General features: G+C 46.1%; 1 protein-coding gene and 1 long non-coding RNA gene across 3 annotated transcripts in view; one reads left to right on the forward strand and one right to left on the reverse strand.

Moving 5' to 3' along the window:
* The window catches only part of STUM (stum, mechanosensory transduction mediator homolog), a 99,881-nt gene extending 95,726 nt beyond the window's left edge, over positions 1-4,155 (reverse strand). For both annotated transcript variants that reach the window (XM_019483107.2, XM_014598021.3), the window contains exon 1: positions 3,910-4,155. In XM_019483107.2, coding sequence (XP_019338652.1) covers positions 3,910-4,102 — 193 coding nt within the window. In that variant the 5' untranslated portion in view covers positions 4,103-4,155. The remainder of the gene's footprint in view (positions 1-3,909) is intronic.
* A 4,791-nt stretch (positions 4,156-8,946) lies between these two features.
* LOC109282119 (uncharacterized) overlaps positions 8,947-20,299 on the forward strand; it is a 31,978-nt gene continuing 20,625 nt past the window's right edge. Inside the window, exons 1-3 of the long non-coding RNA XR_002088991.2 lie at positions 8,947-9,066; positions 14,027-14,116; positions 17,450-17,514. This is a non-coding gene — a long non-coding RNA (uncharacterized LOC109282119). The remainder of the gene's footprint in view (positions 9,067-14,026; positions 14,117-17,449; positions 17,515-20,299) is intronic.

Genomic DNA, 20,299 nt, shown 5'->3' on the forward strand with positions numbered 1-20,299 from the left:
TGTCAACCTTCAGGGACCTCGTCTGGCTGAAGCAAGAAAGGGCATTGATCAAGAAAGGGCACTGATCACCTTTAGAAGGGACTCTCTGATGCATCTGGTAGTTGGGAACAGTGCTGGGCTGGCAACAGATGCAAAGAATGAGAGATGCTGCTAGTCCCATCTATCCTCATCCAGTGGCCCATGAAAAATGCTGAGGGAATTTCTGGAGGATCCTAGAAAAGCTTGTCATAGTTCCCCAACATTAATGGATAAATAATATATTCAACTGAGAAGCCTTTCTTTTGCTATTTTTTCCTTATACTTCTATTATTGCTTTTCTTTTACGTGAAAGATATATTCAATAAGATAGGAAAAAAATAATGATTTTCAATTTTTTTCTGGGGGAAAATAGGAAACTAAATTAAAATGGATAGCAGTAAAGAGCCATTAAGGTAGTCAAATGGAGTGTTCCTATATGGTCCATTAATCTATGTTCTTCAAGAGGCTGAATGCAAACAACTTGAATACATTATACCTGAAGGGTGTGATACTGGACCATGGAAACATGATCCTGGTGCTGCTAATTTCACAGTAAAATTATTATTTTTTTAAAAATAATTATCATTGTGTTTGCAATAAATCTGTTATTTTTCAACAGCACACACATTGTGATATTAGTATATCATATGTTACATCTGGTGTATTTAGAACTTTATATTTAATATGAGAAATGAAAAATATTTTATATATCATAAAGAATTAAGCCACAGAAACCCAGCTGCAAACATGTGATTGAATACTGTCTCTTTAAGAGCAGGGCAAGCAGGGAAATCAGGCTTTATAAAACAGTGGGTGTGTCTACATTAGACGCTAAATACGCAGTAGACCGGGGTGGGCAAAATGTGGCCCATGGGCCGGATGAGGCCAGCAGGCCATTCTATCTGACCCCCTAAAAAATTTAGAAAATTAATATTTATCTGCCCCAGGCTCCCTGTCATGCAGCCCTCAATAGCTTGCCAAAACTCAGGAAGTCTAGAGCAGGAAGTCTGTGCAGTAGTGCCAGTTACTGCATATTGAGTTAGTGCTAAACTTAATGCACAGTAACTACAGCATGTTAATGCATGTGTAGATGTGCCCAATAGTTTCCAGAGAGACAGATCTAGTAAGGAAAGGTCAGCAGGAACTGCAATAAGGAAGATACAGGCTGATTTAGGAGATTTGAGGAATGGGTTGTTCCTGATTTTTTTTTAATTCTTTCTTTGTTTTCTGCTAAGAAACCAAGATTTAGCCTTGCACTTCATGAGTCCTTGCGGTTCTTAAACTCTCCAATCCATATGGCCTTGCATTTTAGTAGATGAAGACACCTATTTTTAAAAAAGTGGTAACTGAGGAATGCCAATATTTTTAAGCATAAAATATTGACATAATTTTGGGATGTCCTCTTTACGTTTTCGAGTCTGATATTCAGAGGTGTTGAACACTCATTTTTCATGGATATCAGTTGTTTCAGATGGAATAAAGTTTCTCAAGTTAGGCACCTCAAACTTTGGCTAACAAAACCAGCAGACACTTCTGAAAACGTGCCCTTAATGGCTTGGACCATGCTCACTCTGAAATGGTATGAGAAACAGGCTGTCAGAATAAAGGAATCCTAAAATCCAGTCCCCTGCCTTTGCCTCTAGACTGTACACCAGTGGTTCTCAACCTTTTTTAACTGAAGGAACCCCTCCTCTGACTCAAGGCACCTTTCAAATAATGCCAGCTCATAATTTGTCACCCATTTTTTGAATACAGAAATATTACAGAGCAATTTTTCTATTGCAAAGAACTCTGAGACACCATAATAGGACAGAATGTTTTTAATGCTGTGGATTTGTATTTGAAATGTCTGGGTCTATCTTGTGAAACATGTTTGCACACCTAACAATGCTAATATTGTGTGATGCCTCACAACACCCTTAAAAAGATCTTAGGGCACCACAGGGTGCCATGACACCCTAGTTGATGATCACTGCTGTACACCATCCAAAGAATGAAAGAGACTTTGAAGTCCCTACCTGATGTGAAAAATAAAGGGTCCAAAGGGTAGAAACAAATTATTATTAATAATTAATAATAATAAAAATGAATCAGAACTCCTAGACTTTGTGCTGAAAGCTGCAAGTGAGAGAGGAACAGTAGAAAAAATCCTGGTCATATCCATCTGCTCTGCCACTCTGTGACACAGGATGCTGGGCACGATGGACTTATGGTGTGACTCAGTAGATGCAGTTCTTATGTTCTTATAAAAATGAAACAAATTGCTTGCTAGACTACTGAGTCTGTCTTCCCACAACTTCTTACAGATGGTACCTTGGAGCAAAAACAGAATAGGGCACAGACAGGCAGTTGGTATTTCAGTTTCGCCATGGTTTTCTGGGCTCCTGTAAAAATTAATGTTGTGGCATTTCCATCACTACTTTTAAAACCAAGTGAAGTACAGAGGTAATCCAGTTCATGCTATCTCATTCCTGTTTTAACAGATGAGCAGAAAATACCCTTTGATTCCAGCAGGTGGAAAATACCGATGTGACTGAAGTGACATCTTCTTCCTTTGTGCACAGAGAGGGCTGGAAGTGACAAAGGCAGCTGATGATAGCTGGTTCTGAGTGACTTCTAAAAATGCCTTTCTTTTTAGTACAACTTCCGCCCCCATCGCCAGCAGTTCACTTTGTAACGCAGACGGGACGGGGAAGCCACAGAGTAAGCAACTGGGTCTCACAGTAGACAGACACACAAAGCACAGGGACAAGGCAATGAGAGGCTGAAAGCCCAATCCAGTGGAGTCAAGCTAGCCCTATCAGTCTCAAGTCAGGTGGAAGGCAGGGCAGACTTGTATCTTCTAACAGTGTGTGTGCGTGCATGTGTGTGTACATACACACAACTCACTAAAGTCTGTGCTGTGTATACATGTATGCACACACGTACAAACACAACTCACCAAAGCTTGTGCTCTGTGTGTGTATATATACACATACAGACATGTACACACACACATCCAACTTGCCAAAGCTTGTGCTGTGTGTGTATATACATACATACACGTGTACACACACATGCACACACAACTTGCCAAGGCTTGTGCTCTGTGTGTATATACACATACATACACATGTGTACACACACATACACAACTTGCCAAGGCTTGTGCTCTGTGTGTGTGTGTGTATACCCATACATACGCATGTATACACACACACACACATTCACATACAATGTGCCAAGGCTTATGCTGGACATGCGAGTGTGCATATGCACGTACACACCCACACATGTACACACAGAAGGATATACACACACAACTTGCCAAAGTTTGTATTTGTACATGTGTATATGTGTGCACACACACGCGCAGAAACAACTCACCAAAGCTCGTGCTGTGTGTGTCCACACACACACACACACACGTTCAGCACAAGCTCCCGGAGCTGAAGCTCACTTCCCCAGAGGCGGATGAAGGGGCCGGGGGCAGAGGCTGCCCAGTGCCCAGTGTCGCCCGGCCAGGAGCCCTGGGAGAAGCAGTGCCCGAGAGGGCAGGGGGAAGCCCAGCTGTGCCCCGGCGCGGGGGAGGCACCCCGGAGAGCCCCGCGGCTCCCTGCCCCCTGCAACCACCCCGGGCTCGACGGGAACTGCCCCGGGCAGCAGAAGTTGCCAGCGGTGCCCCACGGCAACATCTGGAGGGAGGCATACACACCCCCACACACACGCACACATTTCTCAGGCAACCTCTGGAAAGAGGCATGCAGCCCCGTCCCCAGCTCCAGCTGCCCGATCCGTTCGCGCCCCCTCCAGCGCCCCGGCCCGGCTGGAAGTTTCTGCAAGAAAGTAGCGGAGGCGGCGCCCGGGACAGCGCGCGCGCGCCCGCCCGCCCGCCCAGAGGCGGCTGCTTACCCAGCCCCGGCACGAAGGTGTTGAGGAAGAGGCAGAGCACGGCCACGGGGAAAGGCATGTAGGGGATGGCGGCGCGCAGCGGCCCCTTCTTCTCCCGCACCTGCACCACCACCCCGCTGGGCGAGGCGGCGCCCCGGCCGGGCTCCCCGCCCGCCGCTGCCGCGCTCTCGCCGTCCTTGGGCAGGTGCTCCATGGCGGGAGCGGTACACACGGCGTCGCCCGCCGCTTCCCGCTGCCTCGCGCCGCTCTGCCCAGCCCCGCCCGCCTGCCCGCCGCCTCCCGCGCCCCGCCTGCCCCCTTCCCTGCTCCCCGCCCCCCGCCACACCCTCCCAGACGTACACACCCACTCCTACACGCAGCCCCCGGTCCACGGCACGCACACAAAGAGATTCCCCCCCCCCCCCCCCCCATTCACCCACCCACAGATGCACGCTCCCAGGCACACACCTATAGACACACATCCATCAAGACACCCACCCACCCAGATGCACATATCCAGGCACACGCGCACACACACACATGCCCAGCCACACACCCACCCAGACATACACCCAGACACATACACATAGACACACACCCATCCAGACACAACCACTTGACACACACATACACACCAAGCCACACTCACCCACCCACACAGATACACACACACACACACACACACACTTTTCACACACTTTTCCTCTCTCACTCCCACCCACACACAACCTCACCTCTCCATTTTTCTCCAAATTAGCTAAGTTTAAACGTGTGAGCAACAGCAGAAAGGGAGTCTCTTACTCCAAAATAGTTATCTGTGGAAGAGTTATAGCCGTATAATGCTATACTTACACCGCTAAATACAGTATTTCCATGTAGGCAAGCACCTAGAGCAGTGGTTCTCAGCCAGGATGCCACAGCAACCTGGGGTGCCCCAAGATTCTTTCAAGGGTGCCACGGGGTGCCACACCGTGTCAGCACTGTTAGGTGTGCAAATATGATTCAGTAGATAAACCCAGACATTTCAAATAGCAGTCCAGAGTGCTAGAAACATTGTGCGCTGTTGTGGTCTTTCAGAGTGGTTTGCAACAATTGCTTTATTAGCTTTCTCTAGTAAAAAAACCAAGTGAAATAAGAGCTGGCATTTTCTGTGGGGTGCTTTGAATGTAACGAGGTGCCTCGAGTCTAAGGACGGGTGCCTTAAGGGTAACAAGGTTAAAAACCACTGGCCTACACCCATGCCCAGCTAAGCCCTTTCTAAACATGGTTGTCCTTGATATACTCAGAGCAGGCATTAGGGGTGGGCAACTTGGGCACTGTCCAGAGCACTGTGGTCAGGGCAGTGCCACACACACACATGCACGCACACAAACATGTGAGCAGCCTGCACTCAACAGCTGTGCTCTCCCCCTGCCTCACTCTGCTGGTCCCAGCCCCTGGCAGAAGCAGTGCCTAGCCCAGCCTGCCCCCCACCTCCAGCTGCCAAGGCAGTGCAGGCAGCAGCAGCAGTGCCTGGTTGTCCACCTGCCTGGCACACCATGCTGCTCCGCCCCCCTGCCAGACTGTGGCCTGTGTCCCTGCAGCAGTGTGGACAAAATACAAGTTTACCCAGCACACCATTTTCTCTAAGTCTGGCTCTGGGTATACTAGGTACAACATGTTGTTTAAACTCACATTAGTTAAAACATACAAGTTGGACCTGGTCAACCATGATGGGGCTGTGATGGGAATATTGCCTAACCTACCTTAAAACATACCAATATTGCCTGGTCTATCCATGGCCACAATCATTTTTGCATTCTCTCAGACCCATTCACACAGTCTCCCCTGCATCTAGCTATATACAAAATCCTCCACATATTGACCCATGCTGTACATTATTGATTTCTCAGTCACACATGTACACATCTGTCTTCATTCTGCTTTTATTTAAACTAGTCTAAAGCAAAAGCAATTTCAGTGAAATCATTAGAGCCACATTTGTGTGAAAAAGCTGTTGGTGGGAAAAGAAGGCCAATTGTTTCACACATGCACATGTACACTTGACTGTCTCTCAAACACTGATATGTCTGGAAAATTAAAAGGGAAAAGCAACATAGCAAGGTATTAAATTATTTTGAAATCCGCTGCAATATAAGAAAATAGTGAAAACTGGTGACCTCTCACATTCTAAAAAAAAGTTACTCTTTGGCTATTAGAGGTGTAAAATATCCCCGTACATTCATTGTCTGCAGAACATTTGTGTAAGGGGAAAAGCGTTGCCTTGAAAATGCAAAGAAAATATAAAAAATGTATCATTAAAAGTTAATTTGGGTTTGGAACAGAGAGACTATACATCTATATATATAAAATTCCTATCAGTATCACATGGTATACTTTTCTTTTGTATGAATGATAATTATCATTCAGTATTCAGTTTGATGGATGAAGTAGTAATAGACCATGAAGGTATCTGTTGTTAGAAATGATGACACCGCTGGTCATTGCAGATGCTGTTGAGTGAAGAGATCAGAGAACATATTAGAGGTATTAATCACAATACAAAGTGAAAGCGTGACACACATTTTTTATTTCTGCGGCAGTGAGCAATAGACAGTAACCTATGCCCTGCTGTACACTTCAAAGCTATATTTTTATTAAAGGATTCCTGCTAAGAATTAAACCAAGACAGCAAAGCTTAAGTGTTTTATACAAGTCGCTGGAACCCCATCTGATGCAAATATACAATGTGATCATTTCCACAGAAATTGGTACAAGCAGACTGTTAGGTAACCTGATCTAATTGTGCAGGTGCAGATTTGTTCTCTACAGTGTATTTTCTAGTAACTATATTTATTTCATTTTTCAACCACATGGGCACTGGACCCTAACTACGTAGACATCCCATGTAAATGTTGCTGTTTTTAAACCAGGAGCATTTACTCTTTTAACTGGGCACATTTATTAGCCTCCCAAATTTCCCTCACTTTTATTTGATTAAATAATTAATATGGATATTTTGCTGCAGCACAGTAACTAATACTCATTAGGCATTAAGAGTTTTGATGGTGACATCATTTATACCATGACAGTTCTTGGCACCCCATTAGAATTTGCTGGTGCAAATTGATCAATCTGTATGGGTAACGAGATCACATTTAGCTTGTAGGAATCTTGTCTCACTAAATTTTGTACAAGTTTGAGTGCACTGATGAAACTCTATCATTAATTAATAATAATGATATCATTTTCTACTTCTGAAACAGGTAATAGAGATGGTAAGAGTTCTGGTCATTGTGTGTGTGAATCTTTATGAATAGGCAAACAGTAAGACACTGTGTTGCATGAAAGGTATTAGCCAAAATATTTTTTAAAAAAGGACAAAGACCAATTTTAAACAATATTTTATTAATAATGTTTAATAACAGTTTGTACTTTTACAGAACATTTCCTTAGCAGGTCTCAAAGTGCTTTATGCACTTGAATTAATTCAAGCTCATTATGCCTTTTTGATTGTAGTAAGAAGTATGTGGAGAATATTTTACCTGCTATTAAAATGCAGCCAGTTCTAGAGTGGGATGCATCATTTAGTAGCTCACAGCAGCAATACAAAGCAGATTATTTATTTATATAGCACCAGTGTGCTACATGCTTTACAGATGTCTGGAATAAAAGCTCTCTGGAAGAACTTTCCGCAGGGAAGAATAGGGTATTCAGCAACATGACTGAAGCAGAAATGTAAGCAAGAAAAGTAGCTACCAGAACTGAAAGTTGTCCCTAATATTGAGATTGGTAAACCTACTCTTACAAAAAGTGGGATTTGTATTCACTACAAGTTTTACTACATTTGTTCACATGTATATTAAAACAAATCTCACTTCAGCTTCTCAGTGTAGAAACAGTCTGTCACTCAGGTTTATATAGACACTAAGGACTGTGTCCAAAAATAGCATTGTGTAATTAATTGGATTTAGGTAGATTTTAGGTGTCTAAATTCAAAATTACAATGAGATAAAAAGACCCTGCTCAGGGGGTGCTTAATGCTACAGGTGTCTAAACTTAGTAGCTACCTTCCTACTTTTCATTGGAAAATTACCTAGGGGCCTAGGACTGTCCCAGTTCTCTGTAGCTTAGTGCCAATCCCCCACCTAAGTGTGACTGGAGTCCAGGATCTATGAGGAATGACATGCAAGTCCCGTTAGGAGCTTGAACTGATAGGCATGTTCAAAGCCTAGCCAATATATACTGACAGGACCAATACCCCCATGAAATGGAGCTGTAGCTGCTTTCCAGCTGCAACAACCATTGGAGGACACGGTGGTCTCTTGAGATCTGTGTTGTTGGTCTCCCCCTTAGCCTGAAGGGATTCTAACCTGCACCTTCCAGGACACTCCTCTAAACATTAGGCTGTTCTGAATGTGGGCTGTCTGGTAAAGCTGAGGCACTGTGCTGAAAGGAATGAGCACAAGCAAGAAGGAGTGTACCCTGTGACTTAGTGATTAGGACAGTGATCAAAAACCTTTAAGAAGCCGCAGGGCAGAACAACCCAGCTCCCATATGATGCAGCCTGGGTGGCTTTGATGGCACATCAACGAGTGGCAGGGATTTCCCTGCACTACTGATGAGGCAGAAGCAGAGGCAGACAGCTGGGAGCTGCACCCATGCCATGGCCATTTCTCCCAGCCACCCCCACCCCCTGGCTGTATGTGGGCTCAGCTACCAGCTGGTGGGGGGCTGCTTGGGTGTAGGGAGCTTCTAGCTGGGCTCATACAGTATCTGGGAGGGAGAGAGTGAAGCAAAGCAGAGGCAGTGTAGACGCAGTTTGCAGCTCCTCAGCCCTGGTGCAGTGGCACATCACTGGAAGTTGACCCTCACACAGCCAGGGAAGTGGTGAGGAGGGGGAGCAGGGGGAAGGGGCTGGGAGAAGCAGCAGCAATGTGGGTGTAGGCAAAGCCCTCCAGCTCTGTGGACCAGATTCAGTGGCTCAGTGGGCTGGGTTCAGCCCACGGGCTGTTTGATGCCAAACCTGGGTGTGGCAGGTCACTGTTTGTGCCTGTCACTTTAAGGGCCAGAAGACAGCGGCTGGCAGGTGCCTCATGAGGGCAGCCATTTTAGATTCAGGGCTGCCCATATAAACAGGGCATTTTGCTGCAGGGAGGCCAGGCAACAACATTGCCTGGCTGCAGGTATTATCTGGAGGTAAGGGCAGGAGCTGCAAGGAATGGTCAGGAGGCTCCTGGTCCTAGGCATGACCTAAAACTGCACCCTGCCGGGAGTGGGTGGCCCGGTGGAGCTCTCAGTGGCATGGGAGCCCCCGGGAAATGCCAGGCCAGCTACCACCCCAGTGAAAGGTGGGTCAGGGCGCCTTAACCCCTAGTTCCCACAACCGGGTGGGTTACCCACTATGTAGGGTCTAGAAGGTGGACTCCAGAGAGAGAGTGGGGCCATAGACTTTTAACCTGTCTTGACATCCCCCAACTGGTCCAAGCTGGGGCTAGGACTGGAAGGGTCGAAGGGCCGGAGCCCCACCACAAGCAACATCCAATAGCTGTGGGCCTGGGGTTCCAACTGCCCTGGAGGTGGGCCAGGGCCAGTAGAGCCAAAGGTCCCGGGGGGACCACACCCGTAAGGGGAAAGCAGCTCAGGGAGCTATGCAGCCGGGGATGAAGGCAGAATAGGATACCTGAACGGAGGGATCTAAGTGGGGTCCAACTAGTAGGATTCTGGTGCCCAGTGCAGGGCCAGTGATATGGATAACATCTGGATGCCATCTGCGAGGCTTGGGCTGCGGTGTAGGGGAGGAACGGAGCCGCAGATAGCACCCCCTGGCATCGGGGCAAGAAACGGGCAGCCTCCTGCTTAAACAACATCAATTAATCAATTAACAACAAGGTGTGGTGGGAGAGAAGGTGGGTGGTTAGCCCAGAAGCAGTTGGGCAGGCCACAGTGAGATGGGCCTGGAGCAGGCCCCCCTGTTACACCTGGGTTCAGACACTTCCTTTTGGAAGGTGGGGAGTCCTGAGGTTCTGTCTGCTTTCAGCATTGTTTCTATAGCTTTGTTCCAGCCCATGACCATTTCATCTAAAAGGAATAACAAGTCCTATGCATCAGTGGTCAGATACCTCGATTCCTTGTTCATCTTGACAGTGGTAGATACAGTAATGTCTCTGTCTTGTATAAGCACAGCAATCTCAAAGGGCTGTGAATTGAAATCCTATTTCTAACATAGCCTGGTCTTAGTCCATTAAATGATTTGAAATTTAAAAATTAAGTGAGATGTGCAGGGAGCCAGTAGAGGAAGGACATAGAGCATTTTTGATCTCCTGTGTGGTGAGTCCCACTCCAGAAGCATGCTGCTGCTGCTGCCTGAGGTACCAGCTTGAACATTTGGTTGACTTTGATCCAAGTGATTCTCAGTAATCAAGGCTTCTCAGCATGGAAACAGCAATCTGATATACATATACAGAAAGGGCTAAGTCTCAAAATGGACTCATATCTAAAATAGGACTCAGGTGTACTCTAGGTACAAAGGACTTGGGCACTTACTTAGCAACTCTCCATCATAAAGTGAGGCTCTAGTCTCTAAGTTACCTGGCAACAGGATAAATTGTTCTCTGTTGTGGTCCTCACCTGGTTTTCAAGAAACAGTCATGTGTTTATAGATTACTGTACGCACTACTTGGACACCTAGCAGGGGAGAGGGCTCTTTCTTCTGAAAATCAGGAAGCCAGAGAGATGACCTGAGTCCTGTGCATTTTGCTGTATGGCTGTTTTGATGAAACAGCATTTTGCTATATGGGCGTTTTACTTGGGAAAAGGTGCTTTCAGCCCAAAGTAGACTTAAAAAACTAGTAGGTGAAAGGTAAGAGTTTGCCTCCCTATCTCTAGCCAATGTTTTCCTCTTCCCATCCTGTGTGTTTATCAATAAACACTCTCTTTAAAGAACAGACTATTCTTGCTCAAGCATTTATGAATTCAGTACTACTACTTAAAGTCTAATATTAAGTCTGGTAACAGATTTTGGCATGTAGAGGCTGTCTTCAGGAGCCAGCAAAGATGGATGCATTTCAGGGCCTGAACACAACATACATTTACACTGGTGTAATATATATTGGTTTTGTATCCTAGATTAAATTACACCAGGAATGGACAGACGATGATCTAGTCCAGGTGCCTGTAGAAGGCTCTTAATAGTGCCTCACCACTAGGTGGTGGGGGAACAGGTCATAGCTCATTTGCCAGGCTATTCTCTGGATAGCGTTGCACGCAAACCATTACTTATAGATATAATTTACACTGGTGTATTTTTGTCCCTGATCTTTCCTGGGGTTATTCTTTACCAGATTCAAATAATTACATTGATATAGAGCAGTAGTATTCAACCTCTGGCCTGCAGGCCAAGTCCAGCCTGCAGGGCCATGTCATTAAGCCAGTGAAGATTATGTGGTTCTGGAAACTCGGGCAATCCTGCCACCACTACCTTGTTACCAAATTTCTGGACCTGTACAGAGCTCCAAGGGCCAGAGACAGGGCCTGACTTGCATGGGGTCACTCTGTGGCCGAATTGCACCCATGAATCAACCCCACACACTGATCCCAGGCTGAATCTGGGCTACAACTCAACCTTTCCCAAGGCATCTAGCCTGCAGTCCAATCACATGCCCATCAACCAGCCTGCAGGGATAGAAAGTTGAGCACCACTGGTCTAGGGCTATATGTTGTCTATCTGCACCTTGTTTGCACTGGTGTAAGGGTTGATTATACTGATGTAACATGTCATGTGTCTAAACCCTTAGGTGTGTATATGCAGTCAGTAATACATTTGTGGAACCTTGAGAATGAAAGGCACTGTCTATTATATTATTAATAATACTAGAAGTGGTGCAGTTTGTCTTTTAAGCCTAAAGAGAAGAAGTCCTGAAATAGTAGTGAACAGGGTTTTGTCCTGCTAAGTTGTACACTCCATACCACAAAACTTGGATTCTTTCTTGGGCAGTCTTACAAAGAAGTTAGGAGAGAGATAGAAATAGACTGAAATACTAATAAAATGAAGAATGTTATTTAAAAGGACAATAAGGGACCCACTGGAATTACTGCTCACAGACAAACCCCTGTGGGCAGAAGGGTAGACACAGTCTCCCTTTAAGTTAAATCGTTGTCAATTTCTGCTGTCTGGTGGGTGTCTTATGGAATTAATTTGGGATCTTAGTTCAGTTATTCCAGTAATCCAGTTATTCCATTGAATTGACCAGGTAAAGCAGTGTGGCTGAGAGTAAAGTAAGGTTCCAGTTCACTCCCAATATAATAGGTCAATTAATTCCATCTGCATGGAAAGCATTACAGTTATAGTAACACAGACATGGCAGGGTCATCAAAAAATCAGGCTGGTCAACACAGAAAGGAAGATCAGGGTCTCAATTCTGCCCTCAAAGAGATGTAATTCTCCTGGTGCCATATTCTGAAGTCCCACTTAAGTTCTATTTCAGTTTATGTACACTATATCCACTGAGTGTATTTCACTCTGTCATTCCACAATTGTTCAATGGGGGTAGATTTGCAAATGTGGTTAGCTCTGTTCTGAGACAGCATGATACTAGTACCCATGCACTGGAGTTCAGTACAAGCCAGAGCATTTAACTAATTGCTTGCATTTCAAACTCCCTAATCCTGGCCTGATTAAGCCCTTTATAAGGACCAAGTCCAATTCAGGATTATTTCCCCTCCTGCCCAAATCTGCTTGAACAACATGCTTTGGTTTTGGTCTATTTCTAGTTCAAACATTCCTCTGATTTAGCCAAGAATCATATACAAAAAGAGACTTGCTGTCAGTTGATGCCAGTCTAAATGACTGATTTAGTAGTGTGTTTAGCATGATCTCTAGGTGATCCACTCTAGAATTTATCTGTCACTATTACAGATCAACAAAGATATTAGCTAAGGAAACCTGTGTTAGTGTCATGGAGTAGAATTGCTCAGAATAAAAGGGAACAACCTGACCTGATACCTGTTTTCACCTTGCTTGTCTGTTATGCTTGCCATACATCATGTTCTCTGTCTGAACCATCCTTCATAGATACTGGTTTTGTTGCTGAATTAACCACCTAGTTGTTTACTCCTTCCCCTGCTCTTTCACCCCCATGCCCTTTCCAACAGCTTTTCCTTAGAGATAAGTCTGAGTAAAAAAAATTCCCTCAAATGCATAGCTTGAAACAACTCCACATTTTCCCGAAGACAAGGGGAACAAAAAGGTATTTCTGATTCAGTGACACCATTTGGACCCAATTCTACTCAACATTCAGAAGACCTTTTCCAACAATCCACATTTTTTCTCATTCCCCAAATACTACTGTAGTAAGCACAGTATCTGACTCCTTTCATGAGCTCATAGAAAATATTCCTGGGACTAAGAATTTTCTTGTTACACATGAGCTGCCAGTGCCATCCATAGCACTTGCTTCTGTTGAGGACATGGGTCATTCTCCTTGTCACTTGTTCAAGATCTCTGGAAAATAAGCATCTTCACCACTCATTATCACTTTTGTCATTTGATACTTTGATAAGATTGGAGTAAAATGGGGATTCTCTTTCACTCTTTTAAACAGTATGTTTTACAGCACTGTTCAGTGAAGCATTCCTCTTTAAAGCACTTCACATCCATTGTGTCCCTCAGAGGGCATATTTTTGTGTTCTCCTTTCATACTATTTCGCTTAAGCAATCTTCCTTTCTCCACCAAATCAAGCAGGAACCACTTCAAGATCCAAGCCTTCCTCCCAAACACTTGTTTGCTTGGAAGTTTGAACAGGACCAGGGTTCTAGGGCCTACCTGATTCAATTTTTTTATTTTTACTTATCTATCTTTATTTTTTAGTTACACCATAGGCTGACTGATATATAAGCATATATAGCTGATTCATGTTTTTTTGTGCTTGGATCTTTATTTTTTACTTAGAGAGAGAGAGATCTCTGTCAGCCTATAGTGTGAATATATATGTTGTTGGGATTGCGCAATACCATCTGTTTCCTCTTGTACTCTTCTGCCACAACTTTGATCTTATGTGGGGAGGAAGGAGATTGGTATAGTGTTACTGTCAGTATTCGCGGAATAACTCCCCAGACATGTCAAGTCACTCCATTGATTTAATCCCTTTTCTTTTACAGCGGCTCGAGCTGCAGGCAACAGCCTCATCGACCTTCTCCCAGAACCGGCTGCCAGCTCTGCGGAGGATCCCCACCCACGAGAACCTCAAGGTAAGTAGCTGCTGATACTCCACGCTGTAATCTAATTAACTCATTAGCAAGGCGCGGTTACTATATCTTTGCCCCGTCCCCAGCATCTTTTGCCAGGGGCAGCCCCTTCCCCCAGTTATCCTTCCAATTTTGCTGTCTGGGCTCAGCCTCCCTTGTTCTCAAGGATTCCCCCACTTGTCTCTCCGCAACTCACATCGCCACTTCCTACTGGTAACTGACTTGTTAGCGGCTGCGCTCGTTGTGCCCTGTTTCCAGCTCCACTCCTTGGAGTTGGGAGTGTCTCCAACTGTTTTCTCACAGCTGACACTGGTCTCTCCCAAACTGGGACCCTCCTTTTGATCAAAGGGTTCCCACTGGACCGTGTTGCAGAGCCTCAGCTCCTCTGGACTCACTGCAGCGGCTACATCTTCAGGTAAGTATCTGTCCACCGCCATCCTGCCGGCCTTCCAATACCCAAAGGCATTCTCCCTGAGTCCTACCTCTGATTTTACTCCCAGGATCCCCGGTCCATTGGCCAATCCTGAGCTAGGTGGAGAATTCTCTCCACCTGACTGGGTGTCATCACTTACAGCATCCAGGTGTTCATCCAAGTAACAGGGCTCCAGTCAGAGACCCTGTTACAATATATATATATACATATACAATATATGTTGCTGTCTCCGGGATGCCAGTTTAGAAGAGGGGGACGCCGGGGCTACAGGGGAACCCCAGGCCAAAATAGAAGGGGAAGAAAGCCCCTACTTACCATTCACAGGGGCTGGAAGGATCAGGGAAGCACGTGCTGGAAGACCGCCCGTGCGGTTCATTAGCTGTACCCATATTCAGCTGGGGCCGGGTGACGTCAGCAAGAGACAACACCCAGTGGAAATAAAGGGCAGCCCCAAAGGCACAGGGTGGGGGCAGGATATCAGACAGCCTGCAGAGAAACCCGGGGCCAGCAGCGTGCACCCGTGGCATCTGGCATCCCGAAACGGTAAGGGCAGCTGCAGCTGCGGCAGCGGCGAAAGCCGCAGCAGCAGAGGAACCGGCCGAGAAGCTGGTGGAGGAGCCAGCAAAGGAGCTGGCAGAAAAGCCGGTGGTGGAACCGGCGAAGGAGCCGGCAGAGAAGCCGGCAGAGGAGCTGGTGGAGAAACCGGCAAAGGAGATGACAGAGAAGCCGGTGGAGAAGCCAGCAGAGGAGTCAGCAGAGAAGCCGGCAGCAAAGCCAGTGGAGAAGCCGGCAGAGAAAACAGCAAGAATGAAGGAGACAGCGTGAGCAACGAGAGCAGAGGGAGCAGCGAAAGCGGGGAAGGTAGCAAGCATTGGGAAAGCTGGAGCAGCTACGGGGAAGCCTGGAGCCGAGGGACGGTGAGGTGCAAGAGCAACGGGAACGAGACCGGCAGCAACCCCATCTAGGATAGCTGCAGTGGAGGTGGTGGGAAATCCTGAACCGGGAAGCCCAGTGGAGTTCGAGGGTCAGCAGAAAGACCCACAGCATCGCCAAGAGGAACCAACCGTGGCTATAGGACCTCAAGCGACCATAGCTACATCTCCGGATAGAAGCTGCACCTAGGGGAGAGAGAGAGGAGCCCCGAGCAGGGACAAGCACCCAGGCCTGGGGACACTGAGACACTGAGGAAGCACAGGGCCCCACAGGCTGGGACACTCTTCTTTCCTTCTAGGCTTCTTACCGCCTGACAATTGCACCCCTCTGGCAGTCACGGTGTTGGGTATTTCACGTGGTGGCACAGCGGGGTTGGAATAAGGGTGAGGGCGGCAGAAATTAAGGGCCTCGTAGACTTCACACCAGAGCCTGGCACAGGACACCAGGTCCCGCTGCTGTTGGACAATGGGAAGTCTAGGAGAAGAAACCAGCCAGGGGCCAGAGATAAAGCTAGGCTTGAAGACCGCAGCGGCAGAAGGTGCCTTTTGGCCGGGGTGTAGGGGAGGTCAGAGCCCCGTGAGTGCCCGATGAGAGGCGTGACGACCCTGGAGGCTCCCTCGAAGGGGACCCCCTCTACTGAGGATCCATCCAAAGTTGTGGCAGGTAAGTTAAGGGGGTCTTCTGATGTCAGCCGAGGGACCCTCAGGGGTCCACTTGCAGGCCCGGGACAAACCAGATCAACTACCCAGGCAAAGGCCACTCGGGAATGCCTAATAGAGCAAAGGTGGGCACAGTTCCAGTCAGAGACCCTGTTACAATATATATACGTAACAATATATATTGTACAATATATTGTACAATATATACAATATATTGCAGGATGGCCAGTTCTGGGAGAAGGTTGATGAGGCTGTTGCCTGCAGCTCAAGCCGCTGTAAAAGAAAAGGGATTAAATCAGTGGGGTGACTTGATGTGTCTGGGGAGTTATTCTGCAAATACCGACAGTAACACTATACCAATCTCCTTCCCCCCCACATACGATCAAAGATGGGGCAGGCATGTACGAGAGGAAACAGACAGTGTGTGTGTGTATATGTATATGTATAATCAGTTAGCCTATGATGTAAAAAAATAAAGATCCAGGCACAAAAAAATTGAATCAGTTAGGCCCTAGAATCGTACTCCTGTCCATACATCCAATCAAACAGAATTCATATTTATATTTATGAAAGGCGCCTTCTGTACTTCTGGCTCTCTGTTCAATGCATGCTTATTTGCATCATACAGGAGCATCCCAGCTTCTCACCACACCTGTCCCTCTAATGAAATACAGGGATTCCATTTCAGTGAAAGACAGTTGTTCAGTTCTTTTGTTCATTAAATCCCTGGCCTTTTTGCTAATGAGAAATCTGTTGACAATTGTGATGTGGATACCTATCCACTACAAACTGAACTAAGATCCCAAATTCATTCCATGTAAGACACCCAGCAGATAACAGAAATTTGCCTTCTTTTTGTGCTAAAAAACAAGCAGATGACCTACAGGTGTCCCTTCTATAATGTCCCTTCTCCCAGCCACCTACTCTTAATAAAGACTACTTCCTAATATTTTTGTTAGTACTATTTATTAGACTTGGATTGATCCACTTAACACCCTTGTTCTTGCAGCAGGCAGTTTTGTGACTGCAGGTGTGACCATAAGATGGGACAGGAACCTTTCAAGATTATACTATTAAGATCTTGTTCACTTGCAACAGTTGCAAAGCACTGAAAGTAGTGACCTATTAAAGTTACTAAGTCTTAAGAGAGAAACCACTCCTGAAAGGGAACAACTTCACAACGCTTAGGAGGGCACTTAACACATGCTAAACTGCTTGGATATGTGTAATTTTGGATATGTGCCAGCATTTTAGCTGCACTTAGGAAGTGTTAAACTGAATGTGTGACACCACCCTTGTCATTTCTCTCAGTTCACAACTGAAGGAGCCACGCTGTAGGCTGCAACTTAAGAGCAAAACTGGGGTCAGTCTGTAAGGTAAGCAATTGAATAGCCAAGGTATTCTGAATTGAATGAAACTTTATCTCAGTCTAAAATTCTAGTCACTCGTATATTACCTCTTTTCATTGTTCCAAGTAGGATTACATGTTATGTGTTGTAAGGCAGTCCTTTTAGAAAGCTGAGAAATTGAAAAACATGTGCTGCCCCCTTTTTACTGGTTCACTTGAACCGCCCTTCACACAGAGGCTTATTTGTCTACAGATGTGAATTGTTAATGCTGGTGAAAGGTCCTGGTCTGTTGATAGCTAAGGAGACTGAAATCTTCTGTTTACCAATGCTGTTGTAGCAGCAGCGGCCCCCACTTTCCTTAGACAGGTCAATTTCTGATCTGGAGGGACTGATTTGAGGAATGAGATAATAACAATAAACTAATCAATCCCTGTATATAAAAACCATAAAATTAGCCAATCCCTGTATTTCTGAAGAGATTGCCTACAGTTTTGTAATGTCAACCAGATTGAGACCAGCAGCTAATTTTACATAGATCATTGAACAGGCATCAGATGGTTATAATGTCTGATTATGCATAGCCTGAGATGGATCTGACCAGCTGCCTAGAAGCAAGTCTCTATAGTCCATTAGCAGTCTTCTGAGTTGTCTACTTCCTTCAATAATATGGTCAAAGATCCGTGCATTACAATATAGTTCACCCATTGGCAGAAGAGAGAAAATTATTTTTTTTAGATCCTTCAGTTATAATCATAATATATGTAATGCCTCTATAGCATTCAAACCAGTAGGGGTAGATCCAGCAAAATTATGTACTATCAGCAAGGTTGCCTTCCATTTTGAATGCAATCAGCAAGCAGTTCAGATGAGTCATATTGAGATATGGAGACTTTTCACTACATTGTACATGACTGGCTGGGATCTAGCTCAGGTTAGCAGTGACCATCCTGTGGTTGTTTAATAACTTATGTGAAATGGCTTGATGGTTCATTCTTAGAACCTTCATCATCTTCATCATAAATACAACCAACCAAACTAGTTCATCGCCTGTCATTTTTAACAGAGGTTTTTACTAGGGGTGTGCAAAGTGGGCTGTATTCAATTCAGATTTTGATTCAGCCCAATTCGGGGGACAGTAATTTGATTAGTTGATTTGGATCACTGTCCCAATTCAATTCAGCCGAATCTGAATCTGAAGATTCGATGCTGATTTGGAGAATCATTAATTCAGTCATAGACACAGCTTTAAATGTTTTTTCTACATACCTCGAGGTACCAGGTGCGGCTCGTGAAAGCTGCGATGACGGGGCAGATGGAGCATCCTACAGGAGCATGAGGTTGTGGGGGGGAGGGGGCACATGCTCAGTGGTGGACCTGGAAGTATCCAGTCCACTTCCAGGTCTACTACTGAGCGTGCGGAGGGCCCCCACCACCACCGTGCACCTGGCTCGGCAATTGGCCATGGAGGAACCCTGGGTGCCTCCCCAGACCCAGGATGCACCAGTTGCTGTCATGTCCACCGCTGAGCACACTGGAGACCCCCTGCACTCCTGTAGGATGCTCCATCTGCCCCACCATTTCAGAGTTCATGAGGTACCTGGTACCTTGAGGTATGTAGAAAAAACACTTAATGCTGTATCTATGTCCAAATCATTGAATCTCTCTGAATCAGTTCAGAGGGTTCTGATTTGAGATTAAAGGGTCTTCTGACTCGACCTGGTTGTGGGGTCTGCGGTTATTAAGGTGCCCCTGCCTGCCTTTCACCGGGGAGTTGAGCAGTCCTGGTATTTGAGTGGGGCTGCCGCACCACCAGCAGTCCCACCAGGCCTTACTTCCCTGGCAGGATGTAGTTTTTGGTTATGCCCAGGTCCAGGAGCCTCCAAACCATCCCCATAGCTCCTGTCTTTACCTCCAAGATGTTCCTAAGCTGTAGCTCAGCCGGCTGATGTTTCTCTCATGGCCACTGGTAACAAACTGCTGCCTCCCCCTTTATAAGCTAGGTCCTAAAATGGCCACCCTAATCAGGCACCTGCCATCTGCCTGCCTCAGCCCTTAAAGTGGAAAGCACCCAAAGGTGTGCTGCCACACCCTGCTATAAGGGTGTGCCATCATTGCTCTGCCCAGCCATGTTGCCAGGAACTGAAAGTCACAATCTGATAATCCCACTCTAAACAATTTAGGACATGATCAGATGAAATAATTTTAGTTGGAAAAAAAGAAATGAGTGTGCAGAGGAAGCAGGGGACTCGGTCTTAGTAAGTCTGTGTGACAGAAGGCCAACTCAGGGCCAGGTCTCAACATCAGCCTGCCCACCAGTCCTCCAAGTCTTGCTTGCCATGCCTTGCTGTCTATTAAACACTCCCAAAGTGCTGCACCTAGGGAGGAAAAATGTCCAGTATACCTACTGCCTAGGAAATGACCTGCTTGGTGGCACGGAAGTGGAAAGGGATCTTGGAGTCCTAGCGGACTCCAATATGAACATGAGTCGGCAGTGTGACGAAGCCATCAGAAAAGCTAATGGCACTTTATCATGCATCAGCAGATGCATGACGAATAGATCCAAGGAAGTGATACTTCCCCTCTATCGGGCGCTGGTCAGACTGCAGTTGGAGTACTGCATGCAATTCTGGGCGCCGCACTTCAAGAGGGATGTGGATAACCTGGAGAGGGTCCAGAGAAGGGCCACTCGTATGGTTAAGGGCTTGCAGGCCAAGCCCTATGAGGAGAGACTAGAGAACCTGGACCTTTTTAGCCTCCGCAAGAGAAGGTTGAGAGGCGACCTTGTGGCTGCCTATAAATTCATCACGGGGGC

This window comes from Alligator mississippiensis, chromosome 1 (assembly GCF_030867095.1).
Source record: "Alligator mississippiensis isolate rAllMis1 chromosome 1, rAllMis1, whole genome shotgun sequence".
NCBI classification, from domain to species: Eukaryota; Metazoa; Chordata; order Crocodylia; family Alligatoridae; genus Alligator; species Alligator mississippiensis.